The following is an 11,068-nucleotide window of genomic DNA, read 5'->3' as shown; positions in this document are numbered from 1 at the left end:
TGGTGAACGTCTTGCTCGGTGCATTCACTGAATATCCTATTAGTTTTTAAAAGGAAAGAAAAATTATATAAGTTATCCAGTTAATAGACTTTTTTGATTTTGCCCTCATTTCGAATAGCCAAAAGATGCAGCAGAGGGGCAGGATTCGTTTGGTCTCAATATAATTGAGTACTGTTTGGCTCCAATAACCCGGTCCACGTACAAATCCAACTATTACTACGAACCAGAAAATTTTGATGTCTATCAATTTAACCACTTAAAATAAATTTTCGTAATTTAAAGAAATTTAGAGAAGAAGTAGAAAAATTCTAACTCCTAAAAACTAGAATGGCGAGAAATAAGAAAGAAAAAGAGCGCGTCGGTATTAAAATTGGAGAAATAAGAAAGAAAAAGAGTGACTTATAAAACTTTAAAACACTTGACTAACCCAGCCTTATTATTATTACTAACTTAAAATTAAAATTGCAAATTGAGATTACTAATTGGAGTGATAATTGATACATAGGTAAAAGGCGTCGAAAAATAAAAATAAGAAAGTAGCGCGTTGAAACTTAAAAAAGAACTAAAAACTAAGAATTAAAAGTTGCGTCTAAAAATATTAAAGCTTAAAAGAAATACTATATCCCAAATGGCAATATCTTAAAAAGGTACTAAAAACTAAAAAAACGTCCCAAAATTCTAAAGCACCTAAATCTTAGTCTAAAGAAAAAGCACTTAAGGGATTTTACGGCAAAGCCTAAAAATCTAGAAATAAAAATAATTATGGTAAAAACTATATCTTAAAAGTAAAAATGAGCGAAAAATACAAAAATTACGCTAAAAACAAATGAAAAGAGACAAAATATAAAAATATATTAAAAGTTGTAAAAAGTACAATTTTTATAAAAATATTATTTTTATATTATTTATTTTATAAAAGTATTAATTTTTTAAACTAATTAAACTAATTAAACTTAAAATACAAATTAAATAAATAAAACTAAATTAATTAATTATTTAAAATAATAACCCTAATTAGGGTTTTAATTAAATAATAATAATAATTATTATTACACCGTAATTAATGCAGAATAGGGTTTCTGTGTGACCTGTCTGGACGGCTCCGCGAGTCGCGGTGAACCCATTTCAATTCCTCCGCAAGTCGCGGAGATTGCAGGTTCAAAAGAGACAAGTCAAGTTTCGACAGGTTCAGTTTTATTTTTTATTTATATTTTATATATTTTTCTGTTTTAATATTTATATAAAATATTTATATAAATTAAATAAAACTTATATTTGAAAAACTAAAATAAAAATAGAAATACTTTATAATTTTATAAAAATCTTAAAAATAGATTTATATATATATATTTTTTTCGGTTTTTTTTTATTTTTGATATAAAAAAATGTATTTTTACAAAAACTAAATAAAACTTAATAAAAATCTTTTTTTTTGTGTGGCGTTTCGCTTCGGCGTTCCCCGGCAGCGGCGCCAAAAATACTTGATGTGCGCAGAGGTGTATATGAAATAGCTTATATTTTACTAGGAAAAACTATTAAATATGCTACAATTTTATACAAGTTATTTATTTATCTATCGAGTGGATATACTTAAACCTTGCTACAACACTTATAGGCAGTGTACCTAATCGTACAGTAGTGTAGTTTTTAGTAAGTCCGGTTCGTCCACAGGGAATCTTTTAAACAAAGCTTAACGCTATATTAGTTTTAATTTATAAAAATACAAATATATAAATAAGTAATATTATTATTATAAAGGGGGGTTTTTACCGTTTAATGACCGGTTTGTCGATTTTTAAAACTTTAGTCGCAGTTAAAACCAAATGTAAAATATTAAAAATAAATACAAGACTTAATTTAAAGCGTAAAGTAAATAACGATAATGAAATTGCGATAAATAAAAGTGCGATAAAATAAAATTGCGATAATTAAAAAGTACGATAATTAAAAGTGTAATTAAATACAATAACAATAAATAAAAAGTACGATAATTAGAAGTGCAATTAAATATAAAATAAAGGAAATTAAATATGAAATAAAAGAATTATGCTTATTTAAACTTCCGTAATCATGATGTTTGACGTGTTGATTTTAGTTTTATGCCCATGGGTTAATTGTCCTTTGTCCTGAATTATTCAATATGTCCGTCTAGTTTTTGTCCATAACAGTCCATCAGTCATAAATATAAAGTGCGAGTATCCTCGTCAAATTATCCTTATACCCGAAGTTAAATATTCCAACTAATTGGGGACTTAAACTGTAACAAGGTTTTAATACTTTGTTTAATAATTACACCAGGATATCGACTGAGTGTAACCCAAGGTTTTAATACTTTGTTATCAATTATGTCAAGTGTCCTTATACATAATTTCACCCATGTTTTAATAATTCTAGTGACTATTAATCCATTCCCGTGTCCGGTTAAATGAACGATTATTCGTACATATAAATACCCCGCCCATCTTGTCCGATCGAGTGTATATGGTTATTTATGGGTACGTCCAATTGTAAATCTTTATATTAAAATTAACAAACTATCATTTAGTTAAACAAATATAAAGCCCATTAATAGCCCATAGTCTAATTTCTACAAGTATCGCTCTTTTATCCAAACCCCAATTATGGTACAAAGCCCAATTACCCAATTTTAGTAATTAGCCCAACATCATGATTACTTCGGTATTAAATAAGCATAATAATAACTTAGCTACGAGACATTAAATTAAAAAGGTTGAACATAACTTACAATGATTAAAAATAGCGTAGCGTTACACGGACAGAATTTCGACTTACACCCTTACAATATTCGCTAACATACCCTTATTATTGGAAATTAAAATTAAAATTATAAATTAAAATATAAATTATATATATATATATATATATATATATATATATATATATATATATATATATATATATATATTTACGTATATAGAGAGATAGATAGAATTAGGATGGATAAAACGTTCAGAATGCGTTGCCTTTTATAGGCATTTTCTAATTTGGCTGCTCCGCGAGTCGCGGCACTCTTGCTCTTCAAACTCCGCAAGTCGCGGAGTTCGTAAATCTAGCTCACACAAGTTTGGATCCTAGTTTGCCGACAGATTTTAATAATATAAATATAATATAAATATATAATTTATATAATTAATTATATATTATATTATATTTATATACATAATTAATTTGTAACTTTCGGTCCGTTGCGTCGAGCGTTGAGAGTTGACTCATGTCCCGGTTCCGGATTTTCGAATGTCCTTGCGTACAATTTAATATCTTGTACTTTGCGTTTTGAATCTTGTACTCTTGTAATTTCGAGACGTTTTTTATCAATAATTGGAACCTCTTTGATTGTATTTTGTACTTTTGAGCTTTTTGGTCGTTTGCGTCTTCAATTCGTCGAATCTGTCTTTTGTCTTCACCTTTTATTATTTAAACGAATATCACTTGTAAATAGAACAATTGCAACTAAAAGCTTGTCTTTCTTGAGGGATAATGCTATGAAATATATGTTCGTTTTTAGCATTATCACTCTCCAACCTATTAAATCCTATACTAAAAATGAAGGAACGGGTCTAATGTGTATCAATACTCAAAGATCAATAAATAGAAATAGGTCTAATGGATTTTGTGAATGGGTCAAATGGGTCGAGTACAAAAGGTTTCATCCGTTAAAATTTATGAAAGTATACATGGTTATATCATTTATTATGTATATTAATATTTCTTATGTATATATAATAAATAATAATAACTAAAATAACGTAATAAATGTAAAAATAAAAAAAAAGCGATGTAACCCATTTGACCCAATTGACCTGTGACCCGTTTCGACCCGTTACCCAAACCGAACCAACCTGATCTAATTTTGACCCGTTTAAAAAATTGACATGTTTGACCTATGACCCATTTCAACCCAAAACCTTTCTGATCCGTTACCCAAACCGACCCAACCTGACCCATTTTAACCCGTTTAAAAAAATTAACCTATTTGACCTATGACCCATTTCAACCCAAAACCTTTCTGATCTATTACCCAAACCGACCCAACCTGACCCATTATTTACCCTTTTAAAATATTAACCCGGTTGACCTATGACCCATTTCAACCCAAAACTTTTTTGATCCGTTACCTAAACCGAACCAACCTGACCCGTTTGCCCGGCATAGGTAAGACAGACCAAATAGAACTAACTAACGCTAACTACAACCGATCATCGTCAACCAAAACAAAAACTGGATTACAAAGACATCTAAACCAACAAAGAAACACAAGAAAACCCACCTAATAAAGTAATACATCCATTCACAAAACCATACAATAAAGCCGGACACAATTACTTATTCCCAAAAGCGTGTTTACCTTACCGAGTCTTGATGGTCAATTTAACCACCGCCCCCATCAACCGTAAGACGGTTGATACATTTACCTGCACGATTGTCAAACGAGCAGGACACGACGTTTGAAGAGCCGTCTTCTCGACGACGGATGAATCAAACCTTTCATTGTCAATTCTTCAAAAAAACCCAATATTTTCACCCGACCTTTATATATACCATTATGTATACTAGAACCACCATCGAGGCCATCCACATGACCTTCTTTGAACAAGTTTTGTACCACTTCTCCAAAATCGATGTTGTCTTCAAGGTCTTTCTCAGAAAACGAATTACGAATTATAACCCGCCCTTGTAACCTTTAACTTATTCGGACAACCACCGACACCTTAGAACCCGACACAAGTTTCTACATAAGTGAAGGCTAATTCCAGCATGAGAAGGAATACTAGACCGAGTTGACTCCCAAGTATGTGTGTCTGTTTATGCAATGCGTATTTAAGATAAATTGTCGGGCGTTTGATTTCGACTTAATATTAAAATTACTTTATATACGCAAAACAAACGTTTTATACAGGATTAACTTTAAAATGACACTCATTAAACACTTTAATTAAAGACAACCTTGTTAGACAAATCCTAAATACTACAGTACTATGGCAACTCTTTATAAACGGCAGCATTTTATACGGGTATTTGCAGCTACTTGGCTGGCATCTATTGGCAACAAAGAATGTTAATATGGAGTATCACTATCCAGAAAGGGTGATATATATACCCAACCAATTTTTACAAATACACAATCAAACATGCTTTACAGTGTTGTACAGTATAAAACTGTAAAACATGTTTGGTACTGTAAAACATGTTTGTTTGTGTATTTGTAAAAATTGGTGTATATATATCACTATCCATCCAGAAAATATAATTCCTTCATCTTCAAGTCTTTCTATCAGATCGAAATCCCCAAAATTTCAAATCCTAATTATATCAATTCCTTACACAATTACACCAACCTCACTCAACGATGTCGAGAGAATTCAACGTCCCTCCAGTAATCTTCCCGTCCGGTGGAAACCCTAACACCGGCCCACAACGCCGTCTCCCAACGGCGCCGTTTCAACCGCCCCGATCATCAAACCCTAGCATCCCCTTCATGTCGTTCGACATCGGTTCATCTCCAGCATCCACGTCATTCACCACACCTCAATTCGGTACCATCTCCAGCGGCGGCGGCGGTGGATCCGCCAATTTCGACGACGAACCACCGCTCCTTGAAGAATTAGGTATCAACACGAAACAAATCTGGAACAAAACAGCTTCAATTTTGAATCCGATTAGAGTAAAATCAGATCTACATGAAGATGCAGATCTATCTGGACCGTTTTTGTTTCTTATGGCATTTGGTTTGTTTCAATTACTTGCTGGAAAACTTCATTTTGGGATCATATTAGGGTGGGTGACTGTAGCTTCATTGTTTTTATATGTGGTGTTTAATATGTTAGCTGGAAAGAATGGGAATTTGGATTTGTATAGGTGTTTGAGTTTGATTGGTTACTGTATGTTGCCGATTGTGATATTGTCTGCGGCCGCATTGTTTGTTCCTCAAGGTGGGATTGTGATATTTGTGATGATGGGAGTTTTTGTAATTTGGGCTACTCGAGTTTGTACTAAGTTGTTGGTGGAATTGGCGTCGTGTGGAGATGAACATCGCGGCCTCATTGGGTACGCTTGTTTCTTGATTTACATGCTTTTTTCGTTACTAGTTGTCTTTTGATCTGATCATGTGTTCCTGTTATGCTTAAGATATGTCATTTGTGTTTAATTTATATGGATATAATGGATGATCACTTATTATCATATAGTTTCTTCTTTTGTCCTCTTATCGCAAGTTAACTTTAAATATATGGAGTAATAGATTTGTTTGTGTACATGTACTATAGAGAATACAAATACTCTTTTAGCTACCTGTTGGCAAAACATGTGTCATTGTAATCCACACGTCAAATGTTGATTTGTAGAGTCATCTAAATTCCTTAAAAACACGAGCTTATTCATTGTTAGCAATGACATGCAAATATAAAATTTACTGCTATTAGATAAAGTGTGCAGTTGTAATAATACCTTTATACAATTGTAAATAACATAATTGCCACAGTTGGTTAATCGTGTAGTGGCTATAACTTCTTAAAGCAAAAACCAACACATTAATTCCAATTAGGAAGCATCCAAAAGATTGAATCTTGAACCACATTTGATCTAAACTGATCTGTACTTAGTGAAACAGTAGGCTGATGTTTAGAATTGTAAATATTACTGTATTTGTAGATGTTTCCGCAGATTAAGATGGCCCCATCTTAAAAATACATAAAACATAATTATCCATGTGCAGACTAAATTTAACGGAAATCTAAAAACTAGCAACAACTTTCATCTACAGAATGCAGTTAATGTTAATTCAAGTATTTAACCCCCCCCCCCCCCCCCCCCCCCCCCCCCCCCCACAAAGGCTTTTACAGTCAAATTTGATTTTCCAAAATAGCGGTTTTAGGTTTTTAAATACTAAGATTTGTGAACGTTTCTGCCAGAGTAGTTGTGTGAGATAAATGGGGATGATCTATGTGCGTAGCATCATATGCAATTGTTGGTGTGCATATTTGTTTAGATCCTACCCTTAGAAATATCATAGTATGCATTAAACAAGCATAAGGGGACTTACTATCTACAGTATAGAATGTAGAAATTATTGTGTAACCCCATGGAACCGATATTAATATTGCAAATAGTTTGTACAAGTACTTAAAAATATTAATAATCAAGTTTTTAACTGTCTTTTCAGAATGAATCTTAAATTTTACAATTGTTACATACCATGTAAAATAAAGATCTTTATGATTCTAGATTACCGTGCGTATAAAAATAAAGTTTCAACCCCCTAAAATGATGTTAAAATCTTTAAGCCGTTCACATTATACAGTATCTGTATAAACAACATAGTGTTCAATTAGATTTGATCAAATTATCAACAATTAAAGAGCATCAGACACAACTTGTGTAATAAAATCGACTGTTGTCCCCGAAAAAGAGTTTCCAGAACCACAGGTTCAAAGCAAGAACAGATGAAAATATGAGTAATGCCAAAGTTTGATACCGATTTAATGGCCAACCGGAAACTTCCGCGAGTTTCTTTAAGAAAGGTAGAGAATTGTTCGTTAAATTTCAGTTCTTAATAGACCATGATGTTACCCACTGAACCCGCAAAGGAATAAGGTCATATTCGTCTTTTAACCTCCCTCCCTCCCAAGTCCGGCATGTGCCCACCACCCTATAGTGTTAAAATCTTGTTATGATCCTTGTTGATTGCTCTTTCAATTGCTTCTGTTGCAGCCCTGTTTCACTCACCTATAGTGACTGATATCTGCTCCACATTTGTTGTTACCTGTGTAAATCTGAAAACATTTTTCCATAGCTGCAACAAATTCCTTCAAGTAAGTCCAATGTAGATTTTAACATTTGTTCTTTCTATAATGGTGCGTCCTCGAGATGTTTCCCATTTTTTCATTGAATGGTATGCCATAGAGGTGCTAAATTGAGTTAACAGATAATGGTAAAAAAAAAGAAAAGAAAAAAAAAGAAGGTAAATTGTGTTGATAGATATCTGGTAAAAAAGGTAACTTTCTGTACAGGTTGACCCACAACGATGTCCCTTTTGCTAGCAACACAACTTTTTTAGAGCATTATAACGAAAAAAACTACAACTACCTATTCTAGTGGCAATGATTTCAGTCTTAAAATTTCTTAAATTTTTGTTGCTTGTGGAAGGATAAGTCCTGAAAGTTCTTAGTTTATGTTGCTTTGGTAGGATAATTAGGCATTTGACAGGTAGTAACCCTAGTGAAACATCACAATCTAAAGGAGCATCAAACAACAAAGAGACTAGACTTACTAGGATGTTAATCTTTTTTGCCAAAAAGACCTTCATTGCAGCATCAAAATGAAGCCTTGATAACGCCTCTAATTCTGGATAATCAGCTCGCTCATCACCCACATCAGCACAAATACTGCTAATGAAAAAAAGCCCAACAAGAGGCGAAAGAATGATGTCCATATTTTCTACTAACTGAAACATATTGGGAAGTTGTGATCACCGCTTTAATCAAACTTAATGATGATCAATAAAAAAGCTTAAACCAAAATCGGAAGGAAATAGCGCACCTGAAGTAACTTGAAGGTTTCAAAGTCGAGATCAGCATGGTACCAGTCAAGACAATCTAATTGGAAATCGAGCATGAGAGTTCTAGTCATTTCGCGTTGTATAAACCCTATCATATTGTCTTCATTAGTTGTTTAATGGCTAAAGAGTTTATGTTGTTTTTTAAACTTTTCCTGCTAGCCACCATTTCATAGAGCACACAATTATACACCCAAACTGAGTCGCGAATTTAGGATGAAATCTCATTGGGATCTCAAGTATATTTTTCTTATATTTGAATGATACTTTAATGATTGTAAACTTGTAAACCTCTAGAAAACACCATAAATTCCAAAAATATAAACAAAATTCCAAAGTAGTGGGGTGATACGACTCCACCACCGACATGTACATTCGCCAATGCCAAAGCTTCTTATGCAACGTTGCAAAGTACCTATTAACCTATTCATAATATTTCATCATATGCACCATATCTAGCTTCCACATTCATTCATTTCATACATGATTAATGAAAAACTGTTAAATTTGTTGACCAAGTATTCCAAAAGCTAATACGGAGTAAAAAATAACGTTAACATCCTTGAGTAATATACTGTATGACAATATAATCAAGGGACAATCACACCAAAATGCAACAGTAGTATGTAATAAAAATGATTTCATTACATTAACAAATAACATGAAAGTAAATTAATCTTACTCTTTATCTGCAATGTGGATGGTTGATAAAATCCACCTACAGATTCAAAAATCAAAAGATAAATATAACAACTAAATCCTTATTTAAAACTTAATAAGATAATTGTGTAACAATGGCGGTATGCAGTTAACCGGAATCCGGTTTTTTAAATCTCATTATCCATATAATTGTGTGGATAGTTTCTTGTTAAAATTATGTGATTATATCATTTACCTAAATACTTCTAGTTTAATAGATAAAATATCTAATTAAATAACTACATAATTATAAAAGGTAAATAGGAAACTGGTTCTCAAAAAATGGTTCAGTTTAAGTTAGAAGCGAATAACTAAAAAAACATAATCTTACTAAAATTGATTTTGAATTCGTACTTATGGTTATAAAAATTGGGTTGTATATATGCATTACTCCGGAGTATATCATTAGTTAAATTCGGTTTTGATTTTAATCGAATTTAATATATTAAATCAAAAATCGAATTTAAATTTGTAAATCGAACCAAAACTGAATGGGAAACCAGAATCAAATTCTATGTAAATTTTTCAATTTTTATTATGTTCGATATTCAAATGAAACTATTAAAGATCAAATATTGAAATTACTTTTATCATACCTATGGTATATTTTGAGTGAGAGTACTACATAAATATTGCATCTCAAACTAATAGTTCAAAGAAAAAATTACGCCGGTAGTACCTGTGGTTTGTACATTTTTGCACCGATACACCTAAACTTTTATTTTTGCACCGTTGATACCTGAGGTTTTATTGAATAACGTATGTGGTGCCTCACACTAACAACCGTTTACTCTGTTAATTTGTAGGGTGTGTGGTTTGCAAATTTAAAAAAATAAATAATAATAAGGGGTAGAACTGAATATTATTAATAGTATGGGGACCAATTATACAAATGTAGCATCATTTTATTGAAACACACTTACAGAGGTAAGAAGATAGTCTAAAAGAATTGTGATAGTTAATGCAAAGGTGGTATTAAAACTATATATACCTCAACTTTACAAATTTTCTCTCTGTCTTGAAATGCGGGCCCTTTTTGGCCGGTAACGTATGCTTTTCAACTTTTCCGATCTATTTCTTTTTCCTCCGGTGAATTTAATCATCCTTTTTTACTCAGCTTCAACTACTTCATTTCAAAAAAATGGCACATTTATACAAACATTCCCAAACCTTCAAACCCACTTTCCCCAATTCCATTCCAATCAATTTTATTCCCACAAATTACCAGCCCTATGTTCTTCATAGTTCCAATTCTCACGCTCCTTTTTCACAGAAATCTACCGTTTTCTTGGGTAATCTTTCAAGATTTACCAATCCTTCTGTAATTCATAATATTCTTAAAGAGTATGGAACAATTTTGGGTCTTTCATGGATTAAAGGTAGATCTTATGCTTTTGTTAAATTTCAAACAGTAACTCAAGCAACTAAAGTGCTAACTTCACTAAATGGTAGAATTATCAATGGTATGAGAATGACAGTAGGTTATGCCAAAAAGGAGTTGAACACTGATATCCTGTCCAACCAATCTTCAATCCCTTTTTCTTCAAATTCAATCCCTGTTCCTTTAAACCCATCTCAAATTCCACCTGTCATCAACCTACCCTACAACGATGATACTGTTAAAAGTATACACTTCACAGCACTAATCATTGACAAATCTCCAATCAGGTCTGCGAAATTACTAAATTGGCTCAAGAGTCGTTTTATTGCCATTAATTCAATCTCTGCGTGGGGCCTTTTTGGGTATATCGTTCAGTGTTCAGACGAAGAGAGTTTTAAAAGAATGACAATGGGACC

At 32.3% G+C, this 11,068-nt stretch overlaps 1 protein-coding gene and 1 pseudogene across 1 annotated transcript; one reads left to right on the top strand and one right to left on the bottom strand.

Annotated features, from left to right (window-relative positions):
- Positions 1–5,271: 5,271 nt before the first annotated feature.
- LOC139853221 (uncharacterized) lies at positions 5,272–6,220 on the top strand. Its single transcript, XM_071842597.1, has one exon. The coding sequence runs from the start codon at positions 5,369–5,371 to the stop codon at positions 6,116–6,118; it is 750 nt and encodes a 249-aa protein (XP_071698698.1). The 5' UTR covers positions 5,272–5,368; the 3' UTR covers positions 6,119–6,220.
- Positions 6,221–7,380: 1,160 nt separating this feature from the next.
- On the bottom strand, positions 7,381–10,514 carry LOC139853759 (uncharacterized; annotated as a pseudogene).
- Positions 10,515–11,068: the final 554 nt, after the last annotated feature.

Source organism: Rutidosis leptorrhynchoides, chromosome 6, assembly GCF_046630445.1.
Source record: "Rutidosis leptorrhynchoides isolate AG116_Rl617_1_P2 chromosome 6, CSIRO_AGI_Rlap_v1, whole genome shotgun sequence".
NCBI classification, from domain to species: Eukaryota; Viridiplantae; Streptophyta; class Magnoliopsida; order Asterales; family Asteraceae; genus Rutidosis; species Rutidosis leptorrhynchoides.
This window is presented reverse-complemented; position numbering and strand designations above follow the sequence as displayed.

Coding starts and splice junctions, on each gene's coding strand:
- LOC139853221 (XM_071842597.1), top strand. CDS start 5,369: ATGTCGAGAGAATTCAACGTCCCTCCAGTAATCTTCCCGTCCGGTGGA.